Source organism: Macrosteles quadrilineatus, unplaced genomic scaffold, assembly GCF_028750875.1.
Source record: "Macrosteles quadrilineatus isolate MER2022 unplaced genomic scaffold, UCM_ALF_1.0 Scaffold_9__3_contigs__length_116548681, whole genome shotgun sequence".
NCBI lineage: Eukaryota > Metazoa > Arthropoda > Insecta > Hemiptera > Cicadellidae > Macrosteles > Macrosteles quadrilineatus.
In genome coordinates this window covers 92,933,197-92,955,616 of record NW_026542602.1, presented here as the reverse complement: position 1 = coordinate 92,955,616, position 22,420 = coordinate 92,933,197, and the positions used below count along the sequence as shown (strand labels likewise).

Here is a 22,420-nt window from a genome sequence, read left to right as displayed (position 1 = left end):
TATTGCTTACTATAAAGATTGTTGTAATACAATTAACTTTAACTAGTGGTCGTCCAGTGGTCGAAAAATCGACCAAAAATATGTAATGTACGGGTTTCAAATGATTTAGGCCTAAAACGTTTTTTTCCTGTATGAGTAACTAAGGACTTCTGGATAATTTAAATAGGATATTTATATGTTTCTTACTCAGGAACAATGCCGTTCCGGGACACTATATAAATGGACGTTAACGTGATTATAAATTTGCATTTTACATAGTCAAAATACAATAGGTATTGCGCAACCGTGATATGTTAAGTCATTAACCTTGGTTCACTAGTAAAAACTACACCGTATGCTTACTCAAACAAAACAAAACTTGCTTACTGTACAGCAATAAATCACGTAAAGAACAAAACAAAAGAAAATGTAGACTAGAAGACTACTGATACCGTAGTCATCCTAGGCTACTACTACATGATGTTTCAGAACAGAAGTATGGGGGATAAAAATATTAAATAACTCATAAAACACCATAAAATCATAGTACTGTACTTAAGTCTTTCTGGTAATAATAACAATGATAAAAATAAGATAAATATAAAGATGATGTAAAACACCTCTTATTATTTCTCTTTGTTATATTCTTTCTTTGGTTTCTCTCCATCCACAAGTTGTCATGGTTACTAATCACCCAACGACCCAACCACAAAATGTTGTAGTGTTGTGACAGCAGACAGGAGCAGACGATTGTCAGTATGTCAGTGTCAGTGCAAGATTGTCAGTCTGTAAATGCGAGCGTATAGCTTGACCTTGACGCTACTGATTGATATTTCTCCGTTTTGCTTCCATCTTAATTTTGTCAAATGAACTGTAATATTTCAATAATTGGGAACCTACTGCACATAAAAATTACCGTGAATAGTTAAATATATCGTTCATATCGAAATATTATACTGAAAAACACATTTCATAAAACATTTTCTTGGGATTTGTGAGGTTATGTAATATATAGGCATCATGATGATGCGACTCCAGTTAAGCGAGGTTCTACTGTACATTATTTGCAAGTTAAAGTTACAAATAGAAAACCCATTATGGTTTGTATTCAATGACCGATGTATTATACAAAATAAATTATAACTTATTTTGATATAAATCAGAAGCATTTATTACAGCTTGCAGCACTTATTGGTATATATAAATATTCCAGTTACTATTACTTAAAAAAAAACAAAAAAAACACGAAATTGTGTGGCCATTCAATTTTTATAAACACAGTGTTAAACATATGACTCTGCAGAATACCGGATGGTAAAGAGTGTTTGGTTTCAAGAAAATAAAATAAAAAATTGTTTAACCAGCTTTACTATTTATTTTGAAAAATAATAGATAGGAAACCATAAGGATAGGTATGTGATTGAACTGAAATAATTGTAGAAAAACTTAAATCGTAAAGTCCACAATCTGTACATCGTTAGAAAGCGAGAGAGAGAGAGAGAGAGATTTGATAAGGAATCTGAAAAGTATACAAATAATCGTTTCTGGCGTTTGTTATATTGTACCCCCCTCCCCCCCCACATTTGCACTCGTGACCACTTTTTGTTGCTTCCTTATCATTCATCCGTCCCAAAATAGAATTCATGTAATAGTTTGTGTGTCAAATTAAAATTATTATAAAAATCTTTTATCTTTCGAGTGTAGTTTCATGGTTATTCTTATCAGATAGAATAATATCGTTGTCATTTGTAATAGTTACTCCTTCGCGTTACGCAATTGCGTAAAAAAACAGTTCCCGTATCTCGGACAAGATTCACGTATATTTCTCGAGATAAAGAAAATCCGTATAGTTCCCGGTCCGTGGAAACACTGTAAATATTGTACTAGGATATAAAATATTGTATGAAAGAGAAGTTGAGTAAAATTTCAACTGAAGGTAAAAAAAAATTTAAATAACTTAAAATATGAGATGATGAATGGGTAGGATCAAGATTCAACCAATTATAATTAATTAATATTCGACGTTCCTTATTAGAGGTGCATCATATTTATTTGGAGTATGAACGTGTTTAAACATTAACACGTAGTTAATCACTATCCCAACAAAAATAGTAACAAGGAGTAAACGATGGTTACAGACCGCTGTGTGTTACCGCTACAAAGTAGGCGATGAGGGTGCCGTACTTGGCTACACTACTCCACGATAGAACACACGATGAGACAGTCACTGCATTGGTATTGTAGTTACGCTTATCGTCACAGGCAGCAGCACCGGTTTGCTGTTTTCATACGTATAAAGTGCACGGGAAGCCATACCTGACTGGCTTATGGGAGAGCTGACTGGCTTTCGGGCGGGTGACTGCCACACCGAGTAAATTACCAGCGCACTGACTGCCAAACCGGGTGGGCACAAAAGTATATATTTATATATTTATATATATATATATGTGTCCGTCAGCACGATAACTCGAGCAAAAATGATCCGATTTGGATGAAATTTGGTACAAACGTGTAAACGTACGTTTATTCGAACGAGTTCGCGATCCAGCATGATCGGACCATGGGAACGGGGGTTTACGGGGGGTTTTATGGGGTAAAAATAGGTTTTTCCTATTTTTGACCCAAAAAACATAAAATTTAGCAATTTCTTTCCAAACCATTTTGTAGAGCTTAAAAAAACAAATAATTTAGTATATTGAAGCTTATTATGCGCCTAATAGTTACGGAGAAAATTCCAAAAAATTGTAAATTTAAAATTCCCATGTTATTCTTAAGGAGAATAAGTAAACTGTTGTAGTTTGCTTGTTTGTGAACATATTTTGATCAAATTTGGAAAATGTTTTTATTTCTCACTACCTATTCACATTTTACCAAAAAAAAAAGTTTTACCCTCCCTGATGCAGCAAACCTAAGTACTTGTTAAACTAATTCTATTTAAATCAAGAATAAATGTTATATTTTTAAGTAGACATTTCAGTGTAAATCCAATCAGTCAAATGGAAATTCGCTTAGTCTGCAGGTTTGCTGCGGCGGGGGTATTTGTCTATATACAATATGTAACTATGTGTTTGTGAACAGTTTTGATTGGAGTTCCAATAGACCCAAGTTTCATTAGATTCTGACATATTGAAATGAAGTGGCTCAAACGTAAAAGGCTACCTGCACAAGTGGTTGATGGGTGCACTGATGTTTCATGCTTATATACACAAACTATAAAGGCCATGAGAATTTCTTTATTTAACAAACCCCTGCCGCAGCAAACCTGCCGACCGACTAAACGAATTTCCATTTTTCTGAATTGAGTTTCAATTAAATCTATTTAAATAGCATTAGGTTTAACGAGTACCTATGTTTGCTGCTACAAGGAAATTAATAAAGTTTGTTTTTTAGTAAAATATTATTAGCTTAGTATGAAATAAAGTGTGATAAAAATATATCCATTAAAAAGCAAACTACAATATTTTACAATATTCTTCATAAAAATAACATGGAAATTCCAAATTTACATTTTTTAGAATTTTCTCCGTAACCAATAACTGGAAAAAAAACTCTTCAACATAGCCTACAAAATTATTTGTCTTTTTAAGCTCTTTAAAATGGTTCAGAGAGAAATTGGGTTTGAATTTTGTGTTTAGATGGTCAAAATTGAGAAAACCCAATTTTTACCCATTAATAAAAACGGGTGTTTTGCTGTAGGATGCCCTGATGCTACAGAGGGTAGCTCTGCAGACCAAACTGCAGCTCAAAGCCAATGAAGACGCAGTCCCTGACGTAACTGCAGCTGTGCAGGAGTTGCTCACATCTCTTTTTACTGCAGGTACTCAAATATACTCGTTCAACAAGTAGTAGCTGTAGGGGAAATAATATTACTAAGCCATCAACGTTATGTTTACTGTAAACTTAATTTTAGTTTAATTTATGTAAAATCTCTCGGCTAGGATGGGGATTTTCAGAATAAAGGGATAGCAGTTAGCCTACCTTAGGAAAAGTCCGGGCAGGCCTTGAAGAAAACACCTGAACACAATATTTTCATTTTTTCCCCTGGGACTTGTCAATTTTATCTTGGCAAAAGTCCCTCGGGGGAAGAGATTTTATATAAGTCGACTTGCCCGTTATATAACAATGTTTAGACTATAGAATATGGATGGACTGATGTACTCGTTCCTCACGCACAGGCTTTGTCTATGTGGGGATCTTCCATTATTTTTAAGAATTATTGTAATTCCTGTAACCATTCAATTTTTCATGGAATAAATGATATTTGATTTGATTTGATTTGATGACATCGTGAAACTATTGGAAAACCATTAGTATAAATGATTCAACCCCTAAATGTAAATATTATCAAAACATCCACTTGTTTCACTTATGATAAAAAATCCCAGGTAATAATTTATTACAAGTTTTATTTTTTTATTTCATTTTTTGCAGTTTATAACCACCAAGACGAGGAGGGCCGCTGTTTCTCTGACTCTATGCAAGAACTGCCTGAACATGATGAGGTTGACGGCAAGAAGTGAGTTGATTGATAGAAAGTTTCTATACCATATGCCGGGACTAGAATCAGCAATTTGTGAATGAACTAAAATATTTGCAAGTTATTTTGCAGGTTTAAGTTTCTGTTACCATACTTATCTAGGCCTGCTCAGTTATCACTTTGAATTTAATTTGTGTCGAATCCATCTATTCAGTTATTTACTCTCAATAGTATTAATTAATTGATGTGTGATTGTATGATAATTCTTACCCAATTGATTGGCAGAATGAATTTCTGTCCTAAAATAAAAACATTAAAAAATAGTACATTTTGGAAATTAACTGACCTGTCTAACCAGTACTTGTGGTCAGTGTACACAAAAACTTATTGTTATCAATAGTTCAGTCCTTTACAAAAATTTATCTGGTAAGTTGATGACGTTTTGTGTATAAGTGCAATGTATCATGTTACTTTATAGATTATTGCAAACATTTTCCGTCACGATTACTAAAAAACAAGCTTTCATTCACTTCTTCTGGGAACAGGCCAAGATCAGGTTCCTTTGTCAATATGTACTTTTATTATGACGTCACAACCAGCCTCTAGCTATAACTCTGAGTGGAATGGGAAGAAACTTCGCTTGAACTCCTGGGCACTTTGTCTCTGACAATTGAGTTGTTTGAAAAACAGTGTCCAAACTGTGACTGTCAAATTGCGCATGGGTGTATTATAAACAGTGTGGGTGCTTTTGTTCATACCCACTAAAGTAGCAATTGATTTAACATTAGACAGAAGATACTATAGACTAGAGATGTACAGGTCTTTGGTCTTTTTTGGGAAAATGTATCCCCAATTAGTTAATCAGATAATTTGGGATGTTATCCAACTGGGTTCCAACTGTCAGCGATTTCGAGCATTGACACCTTTTTTAGTTATAATGATAATTTTTCCGCCTTGGTGACAGGAGATGTTTACAATTTCGTGGCAATTGTAGGGGACAATGGTGTCCCTGCATTTGTAGGAGATCTTCACAATTTCACTGCATTACGGGAAAAGATGATTTTGTTTCACAATGGAGTGCCACAATAACAGAGTACAGTCATAATGATGGAACAGTGCAACAAAGACTTAAAACGAAACGATTCTAGTTTCTCATTAATGCTATTTGTAAGAAATTTTACTAAAGATTATAAAAAGCACAAGTTTTTCTTGCTTATTTCTATTCCCATCCCAAAAATCAGGAAGGAAATAATCCTGTCCTGTCCTGAACTAAATTGCAATTATATCCATCCCTATTAAAGACAAGTAAATTAAGTAAAAAATTGAATATATAGTAGCTTTTATTTTACTCCTTATAATGCTTTTCTTGTCAGCAGTTGTGTTGACAAATCAGCAGACATTTTTATATTATAGTTATCAGTAGTGTTCATTATTGATGATGTGTCCAGGTTGCGAGCTCTGTCTCTGGACCTCATCAAGCGTCGTCTGGATGGAGGACAATATCGCAGACTAGACCAGTTCCAGGAGGACTTATTTTCTTGTATGGAGCGAGCTCGCAAGCTGTCACGCACCGACTCTCAGGTCTTTGAAGATTCTGTGGAGCTCCAGTCGTACTTTATCAGGCAAAGGTAAATAGTCTACGTAATTGAGTACTTTTAGTTTATGAAATTCTTATATCTTTTAGTTTTTTTGTTAATGATATACTTATCAAGAAAGTAAGCGTTATCACTTTAAAGCATTGGTTCACTGAAACAAAGATGGGCATTTTTTCTGGTTATAGATATTGAAATACCACATCTAATGTTAACTGTAAAAAGCTATACTGAAAATTAATACAAAAAGTGATAATGTAAATCTCTTAAATCTTAAATCTGGTGAAAATGTGGATATAGTGACTTAAGTTCATGCTCACACACCTGATTGGTGATTGGAACCAAAACTGGTGGCCAGATGTCCTGAGATTGCTGAGATAGAGGAATCTTGGGGTGGTGGGTTTGGATAATTTCAGAGTTGTTTTCCACCAATTGTTGTTGCAGGGATGAGTTGTGTCTGAACGGTGATCTGCTGCACTCCCCTGCACTGAACTACACATTGTTGGACCTGAGTGCTGCCGTGGACCTGACCAGACAACAGAAGCTGCTGCAGGAACAACCTGAGGAGGAGGAACAGACTCGCTCCTCAGAAGACAACACCAGTCGGGTAGGTGACTTTCTAACAGTCCCACAAGAAATAATAAAATCTGTTGGATTAGTTGAAAAAGCTTGTAGTATTAATTATTATCTTGTCTAAAAGTAGTTTCTGTTTGTACAGGACGGCAGTAGCCACGGAGGTTTGGCTGTAGGAGTGGCAGACAACGCTCTCAGCTTCAACCAACAGGTACCACAGAGAACATTCACTATAGGAGTAATATACTCGTACTTAGCGTTTCTCTTTTTTGTTTGACATAGGCCTAAAAATGAAAAAAAGGTGAGGGTATCTGTAACTATAAAAATTGACTTAGGATCATTAAAATATTTAGCAAAGAAAGCTTACTTTACTTTATTTAGTTGAGTTGCAGCTTACTACATTAAGCCTGCAAAATTAAAAGAAGGTGAAATAAAATACCTATCTATAACTTGAGTTGAAAACTTGTATCATTCAAATTTGTTACATTTACTTGTCTGAATATGCTTCTATTTAGCCTACACAAAACTTTCCTGAAATTTGTTGCGCTATTTTGAACTACTTCTTCCTAAGTCACTCATAGTAAAAAAGCTTTTACACTTGAATCTTAGTGGCCCGATGAGTGGTATCTGTGTTTCGTAGAATGTCCTCAAGTAACTGTTTGATGGACAGGTGTATCGCATAGGAGACTTTGTGTATGCAGAACCAAAGGAGCGAGGCATGGACCCGATACTGCTCAACATCCAGCGACTGTGGACCAACCAGGAGGGACAGCAGATGTTGTATGGCAACCAGTACTACAGGCCACGGGAGACCTACCACGTCACCACTAGGAAGTTCCTTGAGAAGGTCAGTGTTATAACATTGTATTCAGCCCATTTCTCTATGACGATCACATTCAATCATTTCTTGATGATGTGTTTTGTCAGCTGACATAACACTTACACAATACTGATAGGTAAATTTTGGCAAACATATGGAGCAATTCATTTGTAAATTCTATCATTTCAAACTATGTTGCATACTAGACAGCGCTGGTGTCAGTTTTGTTGATGAGGGGAGGGTGGAGGGCACACCAGCGGTGATGCTGCCATCTAAACATGGTGACTCAGAATCTATGGCAGATAGGCCTACAGCAAACTATTGTACTACTCACAGCATCCCCTGGTTGCTTCTTCTTGTGTAAGGTAATAGTTTTTAGTTTTAGGTAGTGTCTGTCTACCTGAAACATGAAAATGGAATAATTTTAAACTAAAAAAAATGGACAGAAAAATATTGAGAAACTTTAAGTTTAATTACCTTTGTATTGATACTCCTGATTGCCATCTTTTTCAAACATAAGCTCACTACAACCAACATTAAACTTGTAAGGACAAACTTATCCCTAAACTCGCAACTAGTAGATATGATACTAGAAGATACAACGTATGGTGTTGCAGGAGGTATTCAAGACGGACCAACACGTGGCGATCCCTCTCAACCAGGTGCTGGGCCGGTGTTGTGTGCTCAGTGTCAAGGACTACTTCCGCTCTCGTCCAGACAACTTTGAGGAGAAGGACGTCTACGTCTGTGAGTCCCGATACTCGTCCAAAGCCAGAGCCTTCAAGAAAATTAAGGTAAACGATAGTTTAAATTTATAATTTAATTGTTTTACCGTTCCATGCTGTTTAAGATGTTTTTATAAAATGTAAATATATGCTATATTATCTCCTCATTTGTGTCATGAATGAAAAATGGTTGTGTTAAAGTATCAATGAACGTAAGCTTGGTTAGGAATATACTTAACTTACAAGTATATACTGGATTCATCAAGCAATAATGTGTATTCTCACTCAAGCTATTTTAAATACTTAGGCCTGCTAAACTTTCAAATAAACAGTATGTGTTCTCTTTTTTACAGAACTGGCCACAGAGCTTGACAGCCGGCTACAAACTATTGCCACGGGACGAGGTGTTGGAGCCGAAGCGAGTCATGTCCGTGTTTAGAGAGAGGGTGGAGAAACACAAGGAGGAGATTGCAGAGCTGGAGGAGAGGGAGAAACTGGTGGAGAAGGAGAAACCGGTCAGTGTAACTAGTCAAAGCCTCCTTCAGGGTTGTGATTTGTCTGATAAAGTAATGGCAATTAGCTTACCATTTAGTCTAACTCGCTTTGTCTACACTTTGACAAATTTCCCCACTTTGGTGAATTCCCTTGATCGCAGTAACATCTATGGTGAGTTGCCGCGATCACAGTTAAATTAACGCTCGCAATGGATTTCATGCCCAGTTGATTAAATTAATCTAACACTATCATATAATATTTATTTATGGCATGATTGATATTTCCAAATTATGGAAATAATATAAAAATATACACATTTAGAGTCAAATAAATAGGTCCATATGATATTTGTAAATGGCTAGTAAAATATAGTACCAAATTCAATATACAATTCTAATTCTTATGTAGATTTAAACACCTTTGTTTGATGATAAATAATAAGCAAACCTGATTGATTTGTTTGACAGAATGTGGTTCTCCAAACTGACGAGGCTGTCACATACTTTGAGCAGTTCAACACCAATGGCTTTGTGCTGAAGACTGGAGATTGTGTGTATGTCAAGACGGATACTGACGCCAGAGCTATCTCTCAGATTGACTCCATCTGGACTAATGCAGAGTAGGTTGACACAATCACACAACCTCAACTATTCAAATCACCAGAAAGCTCTTACCCAAATAGGGATGATCAGGACAGTCTAAAAAAATTAAGTTGTAAAACACAAATAAAACTAATAAGTTTCATATTTAACTGTCATTAACAGCAGCAAAAAACCAAGCAAAACATTGAAATTGTAAGAAAATTTAGTAAATTTAACATTGCCCAAATGATATTTATTAGTAAAGAAAGACACAAAATTATTCTCCTTTTTTGATTTAGAGCCATTTTGAGAACACAGAAGTTAGCCTATTTGTCTGATCATTATTGGAATCGAAAAGTTGATAATTAGGGTGTCCAAAAATGTTTGCAAAACTTAACCTTTAAGTCCCTCCTTCTTCATACTTAACATGGTGTGGTGATATTGCAGGGGAGAAGCGTATTTCCACGGGCCGTGGCTGGTGCTGCCATCTGCCATCCCTCACACTCCCGCTAGGACCTTCTACAAGCAGGAGGTGTTCCTCAGCACCCTGGAGGATACTAACTCTGTCAACAACATCGTGGGCAAGTGTGCAGTGCTGGAACATGGCGAATACATCTCCTGTGAGTATACACCATCCTCCGGTAATAAACATACATAGAAAATGCAATTTGGTAGCGCTATTGCTTTATACTAACACTTTATCGAGAGGTGATTGTTTTTCCACCATTTTCGTAAAAACAAGTTAGTGTAGCCTACTGTGACTGGAAGTTTGGTGCCTAACTATATCACTGCATTACTGTGGTAAGTCATTGTCATGTTTTTGTTTTATTGTGATTTATAAATATTTTAAAACCGTTTTTCTCTCTAAGAAAGAAAATTAATATTATCATCTGACTTACAAGGTTGTTTTGTACTCCAAACTCAGCAGGTGATTGTGTTTAAAAAGGGAGTCGTGACAAATCTGACTAGGCCTATATTATTCTTTTCCAAAAAAATTATTCTTTCAACCTTAGAATGAGTCACAAGACACTGTATATGGTACATTGCTAGTTTAAAATGCTGCAGGTACAAAACATTTCCTCTTTATAGTTAATATTAAGCCCACATACATTTTTACTTTTCACCTTTAACATCTGCATATGCTCTTATCACTTATTCACTTCCAAAGTCTCTTAAGTTATTGGAGCTGTGTTTATAAATGTTGACAGTATTTTCATTTAATATAAGCTGAGGAATGTGTTTAAAAAGACTCTAAAGTGTAAAAAAATCCATTAGATACATAAGTTATGAGAAATGAAATGGAAAATGTCTTTATTTGAGAGGCAAAGTTAGGACTAAAACTAGTCTTCTCTACCACATAACTTCTAAAACATAAATAACCATTCATTTTAATAATAACATTAATGATCAAATCCAAAGTAACATGCTATAAAAACCTATAAACATGATGAAATTAAATAAGGATGAAAGATATAAAGATGAGAGGGTGTTCTGTTTATATTAATTCGATTGTTGTTGTTAGGCCGGCCCACAGAGATCCCAGAGTCGGATGTGTATGTGTGTGAGTCACAATACGACGAGGCTCGACGATCCATCAAGGAGCTGCCTCGTGAAGGTCTCAAGAAGTACACTCACTCTGCCGCAGTCACGCAGGACGAGATCTACTTCTTCCGCAGACTCATCAACCCTCAGAAGGTGAAACGGTGTTCTGGCCAGTGTAAAATTGACGCTTGTGCACTGTTAGAATTCAGGCCTATTTGCATATTTATTTAAGTGGCAATAAAGATTGCTAATTGATAGTTAGTAAGTTACCAAACTCAAGTTGCAATCCCGAGTTCTGGCTTGTTTTCTTTGTTTTTTTATATATTTAAAAATTAGTTTTAGGTCCTATGCTTGCATGTTATACATATCAATGAGTTTAATCAAAATAGTAGGTGCTCAGTGGTGTCTTAAAAACTAATGTGTTCAAAAATATTGTTACGTTTTCATTATATGAGTAAAAATACTTACATTGTAGATCCATAGTAAACAAATCTGTTAGTAACTGACTAGTAAAAAAAGTTGGCTTATTTATACATCATATTTTGCTTTTAAGAAACAGAGGTCCAAACCTCTCCAAGTTATCTGAGTATGAAAAAAATAATGTTTTCCTTTTGTAGGCTTCCAAAGATAGGCAAGGTATTAATATCTATGCTAGCAAGTTAGTACATTAATTTTTAAATTTTATATTTTTTGTTTGAAATTATCATGTTCAAATTACATTTATACGGTTTTTGTCTTATAGGTTGGGGCCAAAGAGGCTGAGCAAGAATCAAAATCCAATCAGTACCTGCAAAACTTTGACCAGAATTCGGTGAGAGTTATTAGCTGTAGTCAGATCATTATTGATACATTTTTTATATTTTAATTACCTACATCCAAAAATTAATTAACCTCATTTTGAGAAATTAATTATTTTAACAACTTTTGTTCATTTATAACTACTAGTTATATAGTTTCATTGGTATAGATTTTCATTGATTTAGCTGTATAATTTAACCATCCTGTTTTATTTTCATTTTTGAGTAATCCAGGATCCATAAAATTTTTTTTTTTTATTAAGTAAAATCAAAACTTTGAAGTAAAGTTGTCAAGTCTTGGAGTAAGAATAATAATGTTAGCATACCTATCAAACAGTTACTGTCTTCTGTCCTATCTTAACTAGTCCCATGTAGCCTATATCGATGACATCATAAACTAATGCTCTTTTTTCCCTTTGCTGCTTTCTTGAGTAATATAATGGTAAGTGTTGTCAGTTATGTTTGAATTGTACTGTTTGCAGATTAAATGTTGTGCTCCCTATTCCCTTAGTAGTGTTTTTGTAGTAGGTATGTTCATACTGTGGTATTAGGTCTTTCAATTTTAGTTAAAAGGCCAATAGTTGTTGTTGATGTTTTTATTAGTTTATCTTTATTTTATTTATTACTTAATCTAACACTCTTAAGGGTTTACAGAAAAATGATATTATTATTGAAGGAGCTATAATTGCATATATTCTATCTAGCAATGCAAGTTTTATTAAAATATCTTGTAAATTTTTCAATCCAGAAATCAAAATGTTTAACAGATACACTAAAAACCTAAAAAAAACTATTTTTACGTTTAAGTAGAAAACGAGTGAGCTTAGAAACTATGCTTGTAGTTTTGACCCAAGTTACTCAGGGTTCCAATGAAACACCCTGTATATAAAATTCAAAAGTGTCGACTTGGATATTTTTCTCAATATTTGTGTGTATTTGAACATTTAACTTTTCATCCATTTTCTATTTATTATTATTGAGTTGGTGATAAATATAGGCTACTGTATTAAATTCATATTGCTTGTATTTAATTTATTAACTGATGTGTTTGTTTGTTGCAGTGTTCAGCCTCCTCCCCCGCCACCAATATCAAGTTAGAGGACATAATGTGTGAGGACTCCATGGATGGGGGCCCCCCGTCAGTAGGCTCCTTTCATACTGGCGAGAACTCTAATGCTAGCACACCAGTCACTAGCAAGAAGGCAGGAATATTTGTTTCATTGAACCCATTAAATACAGGCTCTCTTCCGTGCTGCCATGTATTTTTCAATGTGGTGTTGTGTAGTTAAGGCATTACACTTCAATCTATGATGCTCAGGTTTAAATTGTGATTGGAATTACTTTAATTTGTTTTGATTTTCTGTTATATTTCGTCACCAGCATGGCAACTCATAAGGTCCGTGTTAATTTTTAAGATTTTTAAAAACTTAAAAACCAAAGATCATAAAAATGTTGTGAAAGTGAAACACTTTTATTTTACACAATTTGTGTTGCTTTATCAGAACCATGTTTCTATTACCTCTGGCTGTTGAATATTCCTTCTCTTTCACTCCTTTTAAGTTTCCTTACCTTATTGTGTTTGACCTATTCTAATGACTCCTCCTGTCACATTATTTGGCCTTCTTGTCTTTGGTTCTTCTTCTTTGGTTGGAATTTGTTTGTCCAGATTCATTGACGAAGGACGATTACATTGATCCAAACCAACTGACTTACTTGTCCTTATATTCTCCACAAAAACTCTCTCCTTACACCTAACACGTATTGTCATGACAATATTCTTGTCTTTTGTTTTATTTTATAGTATTTTATTATTTATTGCTTTATTTTTTTTTTTAGTTGATAAATTGAGAAAAGTGATTCTTGTCTTAAAAGTAATGTGTTTTAGAAGAGGGATCAGAAAAAGCTGGTCACTGGGTATATTCTCTACTCGGGAGATGTGAGAAAAGGCATCGCTGCTGACAATCCTGCCTGTTCCTTCGGAGAAGTCAGTCGTATGGTGGGCAATGAGGTAAAACATCTCAACATAGTTATTCTCCACCTCCTCCATCTGGTCCTCACCTTACTGGCATAAGTTCTTCCTTCTTTTTTCACTTATCTATAATTAACCTGATTTCAAAGTTCTTTTATTGTACTGTACTTCCTTTTTTTCCTATTTTAAAACCCTCCTCCCACACTACTGGCTGATGCTGATATTTCCAACTATGTGCTACCAAAAAGCATCTAGCATATCCATATACTGTCTTGGTTTCAGAAAAATAAATTTAACTTCGTGTTATTAAAACCTCCAATCGCTCTAACAAAACCGTTTTGTAGGATTTCATCGTAGTAAGTCAAAGTCAGTCAAAACATTCTTTATTCATTATAGTTTCACATTACATGAACTTGAATAGAGTCATAAGCTAAATTCAAAATTGCTTACTGCTAATTAAATACATAAAAAGAGTACTAAAATTACTTTACTTTTACTTTTAACAAAACTATGACTTTAAGGATTACAGTATTTGGAATTCAAAATAAGTTAGGCCTAACTAAAGAATTCTGTTACTGAGTAGCAGGGAGTTCTTAAAAAATATTCTTTTAAGAGCTGCTTGAATTTATTAAATTTTGTTTTTTTTTTCGGATGTGAGCTGGTATAGACTGGAGAAATTTTAGCCCTATAGTACATATTTGTGAATCAACAAAAATATCTTGCATCTTAAATATACACATTTTAACTTCCTATACTTTCTGTAGAGCAATTTATTATCACATTTTGATAAACTTCCCCCAACAATAACGAGTATTCTTGCGATTCTAGTGGCGCAATTTACCCACAAGTGAAAAGATCGCTTGGGAAGAGAAAGCAGCGAGGGTGAATGAGGAGACAGCAGCCAAGATGGCCGCTGAGGAAGCTGCTCCTGCTTCCCCAGCCACTACCGGTAACTGTTTATGTTGTGTATACTCACTCAACCATTAACAACCTGAAATAAGCCATAAAATGATGTTAGGTATAATATAAAAAATAGGGAGTGGAACAATTCTTAATCTCGGTTCCATAAAACTTTCGATACCAACAGTATTGAGGAAAGGAAACACCAATTCCCATTGCTATGTGACTTTCTCACATTGAAATCTTGATTATCTCCCCAAAATTGCAGTAACCCAACTTACTAATTAACTGTTTTTGCAATCACAATGACATCGTGAGTTCGCTTTGTGGAAGAATGCCAAAATTTTTAAATTCCAAAAATGGGAATACAAATTTTATACATTTTTGCAGCATATCTCTACTTTTACATATTCAGATAATATATGCAACCATTGAATATTTATGATTAAAGCGTTCATTTCACTTGTAAAAATTCTACTGTGATTCATTTAACAGACCTGACTTTTTAATTTTAACCTGTTTTGTTTGTATTTACTATGTATCTGTATGAATATTGCCATTACTTTGACTCACATCTGCACATTGACGACAAACTAGGTTCCAGTTTTCAGGTTATGCTGTCTTGTCCTTGAACAGCTCTTATGTTAACAGTAAATGGTTTCATCTCGCACACTTAACCTGCAACTGTAACTTTTACAGTGGCCAACCAGAACCAACATCCAGACCTGGTGTACGAGTGTTGCTGGGACAACTGTGATTGGCAGTTTGAGGATATGCAGGATTGTATAGAACACGCTGTAGCCGAGGGTTGCGGCCATGTACACATGTACTTCGCAGCTGTTCCTCCTCATGGTACGTACAACACAACATTTAATGTTAATGGGTTTTTTTTTTCATTTGAGCTTTTTGAGCAATAAGATTTCATTTGTTGTTATTCAGTTACCAAATTAATGATACAGACCATAATCTCCAAGCTTTGTTACTGAAGGGTGGTGTTCTAAATCTTTGGAGGAAAGATCGGTCAATATTTCAGGATAGAATGTAGTACCGGTAGCCATCCATACATTCTTAACTTCTTGTTCCTTAATTGAAGTTCTTCAAAGCAGTTCTCAAAACTTATCGTAGCTCTGCCATGATAATTAAAATAATAATCAGTGGGGTTAGGTGCTTAGTGCACTCAAGTTTCAAAGTATTCAAAGTCCATTGATCCTAAAAGCTTGTCTCAAAACTTCCCAGTATAAGTCTCAAACTGGAGATGCTTTTAAATTTTTTGATTTACCATCATTCAGCAGCCCAGAAGAATAATACATAAACACAATTGGAGACCCCTTGATATAGACTTAAACTGAAATACCGTACCATTTCACCTTTTAATACATGTCAAAGAGAATCATGTACAGTTTGGTTATGTGTTGTCGTGTTGGTAGAACTGGAGTTCCAGTGCCAGTGGAGGGGCTGCACCAGGATGAGGAAGGCCATCGCACCGTTCCCCAGTCTGCACCGGCTGGCGCGACATGTCAAGGAAGTGCACATCATGAAGAGTCAGGGCCGTGTGGTGCATCCTGACCACCGCAGCAAGTAAGCAAGGGCTACAACTTTCTCATGCTATTATATTATAGAAAAAAGTTTATTTTGTTACCTTGGGCCAATTACTGTACACCCTCTTTTAACTTCTAAGGCTCTAAATGAAATACTGCATGGACCATCTCTGTCCAGGCCAAAATAATGGTTGGTTTAGCTGTGCAAAATTTGGTTTAAACAACATTATTTAACACCTAATGAGTTGCTTAAAGGATAGCAGGTATGTACCAGATTCTATGTACTCTTATATCTACAGAAAACCCATGGAAACATGTAAAATATATCACTTTGTAAGCAAATCAATATTAGCTATTAGCTAAATGAAAAGAAAGCAGCCATAAGAAGTGAAATTGAACACATACAATTTTTTATTAATTGGATTTACATCATGTCGTAGAAGATATTGTAATAAAGTAAACACTCCAGTGTATTCCAGGACTTGAAGCACTTAAGCAGGCTACTGAGCACCATCAAAAATTAGTTGTTGTTGCAGGGGTAGCCCAAATAATTAATAACATTAAAAGTCAAAATGGCTATCAATATCAATAGATATCAGACAATTATTCTGAATACATCCAACTTCAGGGAATTATCTGCAAATTCTGCAGAATATGCCAAAAATCTGCTGAACAAACCCAAACTCTACAAAATATATCCAGGTCGATGTTAAACCCCCCCCCCCCCTTTAAAATGGAAATTGAATTAAATGTGCCATGTTATCAGATTCCTTTGGTGGAGTTTAACTGATTGATACAAAATAGAGAGTTTATACTTTGTTAGTTTCATTGTCACTTGTCAGACATGCGAGTGCAGTGTTGCTCTGTCAGCTGATTGTTGTACATTAACACAGCTGTTTGCAGGAACTTTATGCCGTCAAGTCGTCCGCCCCCCCCTCCCCCCACCACTACAGCCTCGTCCTCCATCAGTGAGACAGCTGCTGGTTTGTGTTACATTGTCTTGCTCGGTAGCCGGCTTGAACTAGGAACCTCGGCTTTTTGTCATTTCATTGTTATATTTTTTTCTAGCATTTAGGTATATTGGTGTCCAGCATTGTATGGTGTATGTTATTTTGTATATTGATTTGTTTATAATTTCTATCCGTCTACAATAGATATTTGCCAAGAATGTGTTTTATTTTGTTGGTCACTCGACATGTGCATCCAGGCACATATATTTAGGCAAATTTAACTATTGAACATTCTCATATGATGTCAGTATTTTTATTTTGTTTTTATTTTAAAACAACTTAAAACAGTAGAAAACAGATATACCAAAAGAATATTATTACCCTATCAAAAGAATTCAAATATTTATTTATTTTATCTTTGTTGAGATCTAAATATTAACCTAAAGATTTTAAGCCAATATACTTTTTTCCAAGTGCATAACATAAAATTTCATAAAATTTTGATACTATTCAAAATTTCTATTAAAAACCTTACAAAATTCAATAATTCATATCTGATTAAAACCAACTTACTATTTTTTATAATCTAAAAACATCAATATATCCTTTAATAGTGAATCTGTAAGTAGATTCAGATTCGGACTAACTAAACAGAGCATGGTTGAGTGACTGTTGTGTGTCGTGTTGTGATGTGTTGGCATGTGCATGACAGGCATTTCCTGGCCTCCACGCGGACCAAGCCCGTCGCCAAACCTCTGCCCAGCACGCCTCTGCCTGGCATCGCCATGCACGCCGCATGTAAGTACAACTGGTCTTGTAATGAGTAGTATTAGTTAACGAGTGTGCGGATCTCGTGTGTTTGGTTAGCTTTCAATCAAATAAACCTAGTAGAGGCTCATTAGAGACGTGATTTTTCAATAAGTTACACAAAAACTTTCTTTTTGGATTTTTGAAAAAAAAATTAGAATAAAAGTAGATTTTATTTAGTAAGTACAACTCAGTATTCGACTGATGATCTAAATTATTGTTTTTATTTGGGATGGACGGGAATTTTGAGTTTGGGACGGGGCGGGATGGGATTTTTTCTACATGAAAAAAGGCATTAAAAAAAATCATGAGTAAACATTATTGCAGATATAAAAAATGACAAACACAATACAAAAACCAACATGGGTAAAAATACACAGATATTGCAAAAAACCTTTGACTAAACAATTTTGATTTGGTGTATTTTACGTACCAAGGAATCAGACATTAGTCTCAATAAATTGTACAGCTTAGTTGTTTTTGTTTTATAGAAAAAAACAATCTATTTAGTCTTGGTAATGGAAATTTATTTCTGTAGGAAAGTTTTATCTATGAAATTGGTATCTACCGATTTATTTTTACACCATGTATATTGATTGATTATGTATATTGATGAGAGTTGATGTATGTTCTCCACAGCAATGGCGCCTGGATTGTTCTACTCTCGTAATACTCCTTCGCCCGCTTCACAGAATGGAGGAGGTGAGTGTTGAATGATTTACTCTAAAAATGTAATTTTGTATAATTCATCTTATTACTGATTGAGCTAGTATGAAATACAGCCCTATTTTTTACTGATAAGAAAAAACATGCATTTTATGATATTTTTTAAGTTCTTCAACGTTTTAACTTGTTTACTATGTTTTGACACTTCAAAACAAATGAAGTTTTTATTTTTGCTCTTCAACAAAAATTTACCTATACTTCAATTAGAACTTTATTTTTGTAAATTAACGTCTTTGAAAACATTTATTGTCTTAAGCTGATCTATAAGAGAGAATTTCCAGACTTTATTTAGATACTGGATTAGACATTAAGACATTCCATATAAATGGGCCAGCTGTAGAGCTGTAGCCCATAGACTCTTAAGACATTCCATATAAATGGACCACCTGTAGCCCATAGACTCTTAAGACATTCCATATAAATGGGCCAGCTGTAGCCCATAGACTCTTAAGACATTCCATATAAATGGTCCAGCTGTAGCCCACAGACTCTTAAGGCATTTGTAGCCCATAGACTCTTAAGACATTCCATATAAATGGACCAGCTGTAGCCCATAGGCTCTTAAGACATTCCATATAAATGGACCAGTTGTAGCCTCTTTTTCATGAAAAAAGAACAAAGTTGAATGAGCCACTGACATAGTGTGCTTCACTCCACAATTATTCTATTTACCCATTAGTTCCTGTAATACTGTAGTTTGTGTCTAAAAAGATGCCATCGTTTGTGATAAATTGACTTTAATTTTTAGCTTGGTTAAAATGCAGAAATGAGTAATTTACAACAGCACACTCTGTCAATTTAATTCAAAGACTTTTTTAAATTGTAAAACTGGCTACAACTTTGAAATGGGAATAGAATGTCCAGCTCCATCCTTAGTCTGTAATAGTAATATAGGCTGTACTTTGTTGTACCCTTGATATAATTTACAAAGTGAATTACAATTTCACCATGTTGGCATAGGTTCCATCGGAGGTCGCAACAACGAGCCGTTGTTTGTCACAGTTCCTCCAAGACCTTCACGTCTGCTGCACTCTGAAGCTTACATTAAGTATGAAATACTTCTATTAATCTTTTCGTACATGTAGGAAACATTACTCTAAAGATGTTTTGTTTGAAAGCATCCAATTTATTTCCGTGACAGTTATATCCAGATATTGATAAACCCCATGAACTACTATTATGGGTTAAAGCTTAAATACAATTTTCCTACACTCTGAACCCAAGTAGGGTAAGAATGAAGGTAAACTGCATTTTTAGTCGCATTGATTTCTTACACATTTTTGACAATGCCGAGTTGAAAAGGTGTAGTCAAATGTATATTTTGCGGATAAAAATTAAGTTGCTTGCATATCTCTTATTTTAATCACCTGACTCAGAAAATTATTTCACGCTTGAACTGATATCTTGGGCCAGTTGTTGGCCCGGCCTAAATATTTCAGGGACCCACAAAACCATAGTAGCTACACCTCGGAACATATCAAATTTACAATGTTATTTCTGTCGCAGGTATATAGAGGGACTCCACTCAGGATCTCGCAGCATCAGCAACTGGGATAAGCAGTTGAAGGCGGCACAGGAAACCACTGACGCCCCGGAGTTGGCGCAACTACCGGCACACTGGCTCGGCAACGGTGTCGGTAACCATGGCAACATACTGACAGCACTGTGGACTCTGCGGGACTTTATGTTCCGTGACGCACTCGGCATCTCAAAACTAGTCTAAATCACGACCGATCTACCTCGTAACTCTGACGAGTTACAAGCCTGTGTAAAACTGTCATCTTTTGTGGATAGTGGAAAATTCAGTCCAAAGTATGGTTTGATGTGCGTTTAGTGTTTTGCCCAGAGAGAAAGAAGTTTAGTATAATAATATCAAGCAAAATTTTTATTGTAAAACGTATGTAGTATTTTCTACCTACTTAATACTGTAAATCAAAAGACTTTTTAACGTAAGAGTTTTTGGTAAAAGATTTAATACTTTAATTTAATACTATTACCATTTGATTAGTACTCTTCACAGATTTATTTAGAGAGTATTTTGTTGTTTACTATTTGTTTCTTTTTATTTGACCTAGAAAACCACTAAAATAAGACAAATTACCAGCTTTAAATATACAATAGGATAAAAAAGAGTATTTATCATAATTGGAATTGGACTATAATTATTTATGACCCTTACCTAATGGTATTAACCTTGAACTATGGTCAGTACTTTTGTAATACAGTATAGCAGGTTAGAATTTTGTGGGAGGATAAATATTCACATTGCTTAAATGTGGGAATTGTAGTTCAGCTGATCTCTCAATAGTTATCAGCAAGGAAATTGTTTTCTGTTATTTTGAATGTGCAATAATTTTCAAAATGCAACAGATGTATTGCAACTACCAAAGATTTGCACATAAGCGTTTGCTGCAGGTAAGAAAAGTGTTTCTGTAAGAAGCATAAATTAAAGTTCCACAGTTAACTATATACATATGTGAAAACTCACTTATCTGTTATTGCTTGTTTTTGACTGGAGATTTATAATAGTTATCAAAAATGATCTTATTTTGTTTTTATCATTATATATATACCCTAGCTATTATTGGTAGATTGTAGCTTATTTGTTTGTTCTCACCAAAACCTCAATTTTAGTCTTACCTAGCACCAATTCCTTATACATTTTTCCTAATTTTTTTGGGTGTAATTTATACCAATGTAAAACTTATAAATTAGCAAATCCTTAGATTTAAAATCCAGATTATTTCAACTCTTTGTTCTACTATTTTTTAATGACATAATCAAAAGGAGGGATTAAAATATGTATTTGGTGGAATATGTGTTTTGAGTGTTAGAATAGATGTTTGGCCATGAGTTAATGTGAGCTAGTGTATCTATATTGTAAAATAGTATGTTTAGGAATTACTTCCATACTAGTATGACAATTAGAAAATATTTCTTTTCCTTAGGCAAAATATTCAAATCTGCAAAAGAATCTCTTGAGTTTATTTAATAAAATTCCAGCTAAGAAATATTTTGATAGACGAATATTACTTTAAGGTGCAATTAAAAATGTCAAAAATGTATTGGCTTTTCACATTTTCTGACACTGTCAAAAATGTATTGGCTTTTCACATTTTCTGACACTATTAATCCTGTATAGTTGACAAATTTAGTCTATATATTTATATTGTTTTTAATGACTACAGCAAAGATTCTATATTTTTGTCATACTAATAGCAGTTGAACTAAATTTGTTATTGAATTAAAATTGTTTGAATTATTGTAATACAAAGAATTTGTGTGTTTACTTGTACAGTAATGTTTTCTTATGTTGTCATACATTTTTATACCTTTGAGTTTTGTGTCCAAAACGTGTTGTGAGTCAAAATAAATAAATAAGTACACATTTTAGTACTTACAGTTTTTATTTTACTCCTTACATCTAGCAAAACTGTTTTAGTGTCTATTATATAGTGAAATTTCAAATGTCATATTGCAACAAGCTGTCGATACTGTAAAACTTGTGGTGTGTGAAGGAATCAATCACGCTGTGTAACAAAACGAAATTCTATTTGATAAATAATATTTTTACTGTTTGGTTGTTTGTTGAACAGTTTATTTTGATCAGTTGTTTCTTTTTCTTTTTTTTCAACGTATACCTACTATAAACCAGTTCAGCTATGAACACCCCCACTGCAAGTACAAATCCAGCCCCAAGTAGCATGAAGGCGCCATAAACTTTGTGCAAAGTGATTGAAACCGGTTCCCTCTCTTTGGTTTGTACTTGAAAACGGTCCTTGTCATGCCAAAACGTGATCAATCCGGATTCAAATATTCGATTGCTAAATGTGTTGAGCATCTTGGCCATGACAGAGCCTCGCTGCACTATCAGAGGTGTGGACATGGCAGTGAGTAGGCAGGGGTGCATGGTGGTTACTAGACTGTCGAGGCCACGACGTACGGCCAG

At 34.7% G+C, this 22,420-nt stretch overlaps 1 protein-coding gene across 9 annotated transcripts in view; it reads left to right on the top strand.

Moving 5' to 3' along the window:
- The window catches only part of LOC129002424 (protein polybromo-1-like), a 70,136-nt gene extending 48,272 nt beyond the window's left edge, over positions 1 to 21,864 (top strand). For 6 of the 9 annotated variants that reach the window (XM_054430211.1, XM_054430214.1, XM_054430213.1 and 3 more), the window contains 21 exons: positions 3,676 to 3,796; positions 4,411 to 4,495; positions 5,905 to 6,084; positions 6,493 to 6,655; positions 6,767 to 6,832; positions 7,292 to 7,468; positions 8,059 to 8,235; positions 8,520 to 8,681; positions 9,129 to 9,280; positions 9,690 to 9,862; positions 10,765 to 10,937; positions 11,527 to 11,595; positions 12,643 to 12,783; positions 13,467 to 13,589; positions 14,379 to 14,499; positions 15,150 to 15,302; positions 15,878 to 16,028; positions 17,651 to 17,736; positions 18,385 to 18,447; positions 19,432 to 19,519; positions 19,978 to 21,864. In XM_054430211.1, coding sequence (XP_054286186.1) covers positions 3,676 to 3,796; positions 4,411 to 4,495; positions 5,905 to 6,084; positions 6,493 to 6,655; positions 6,767 to 6,832; positions 7,292 to 7,468; positions 8,059 to 8,235; positions 8,520 to 8,681; positions 9,129 to 9,280; positions 9,690 to 9,862; positions 10,765 to 10,937; positions 11,527 to 11,595; positions 12,643 to 12,783; positions 13,467 to 13,589; positions 14,379 to 14,499; positions 15,150 to 15,302; positions 15,878 to 16,028; positions 17,651 to 17,736; positions 18,385 to 18,447; positions 19,432 to 19,519; positions 19,978 to 20,194 — 2,841 coding nt within the window. In that variant the 3' untranslated portion in view covers positions 20,195 to 21,864. Of the gene's footprint in view, positions 1 to 3,675; positions 3,797 to 4,410; positions 4,496 to 5,904; positions 6,085 to 6,492; positions 6,656 to 6,766; positions 6,833 to 7,291; positions 7,469 to 8,058; positions 8,236 to 8,519; positions 8,682 to 9,128; positions 9,281 to 9,689; positions 9,863 to 10,764; positions 10,938 to 11,526; positions 11,596 to 12,642; positions 12,784 to 13,466; positions 13,590 to 14,378; positions 14,500 to 15,149; positions 15,303 to 15,877; positions 16,029 to 16,891; positions 16,972 to 17,650; positions 17,737 to 18,384; positions 18,448 to 19,431; positions 19,520 to 19,977 lie in introns of all 9 variants that reach the window. The other 3 variants (XM_054430216.1, XM_054430210.1, XM_054430215.1) reach the window with 2 other exon arrangements.
- Positions 21,865 to 22,420: the final 556 nt, after the last annotated feature.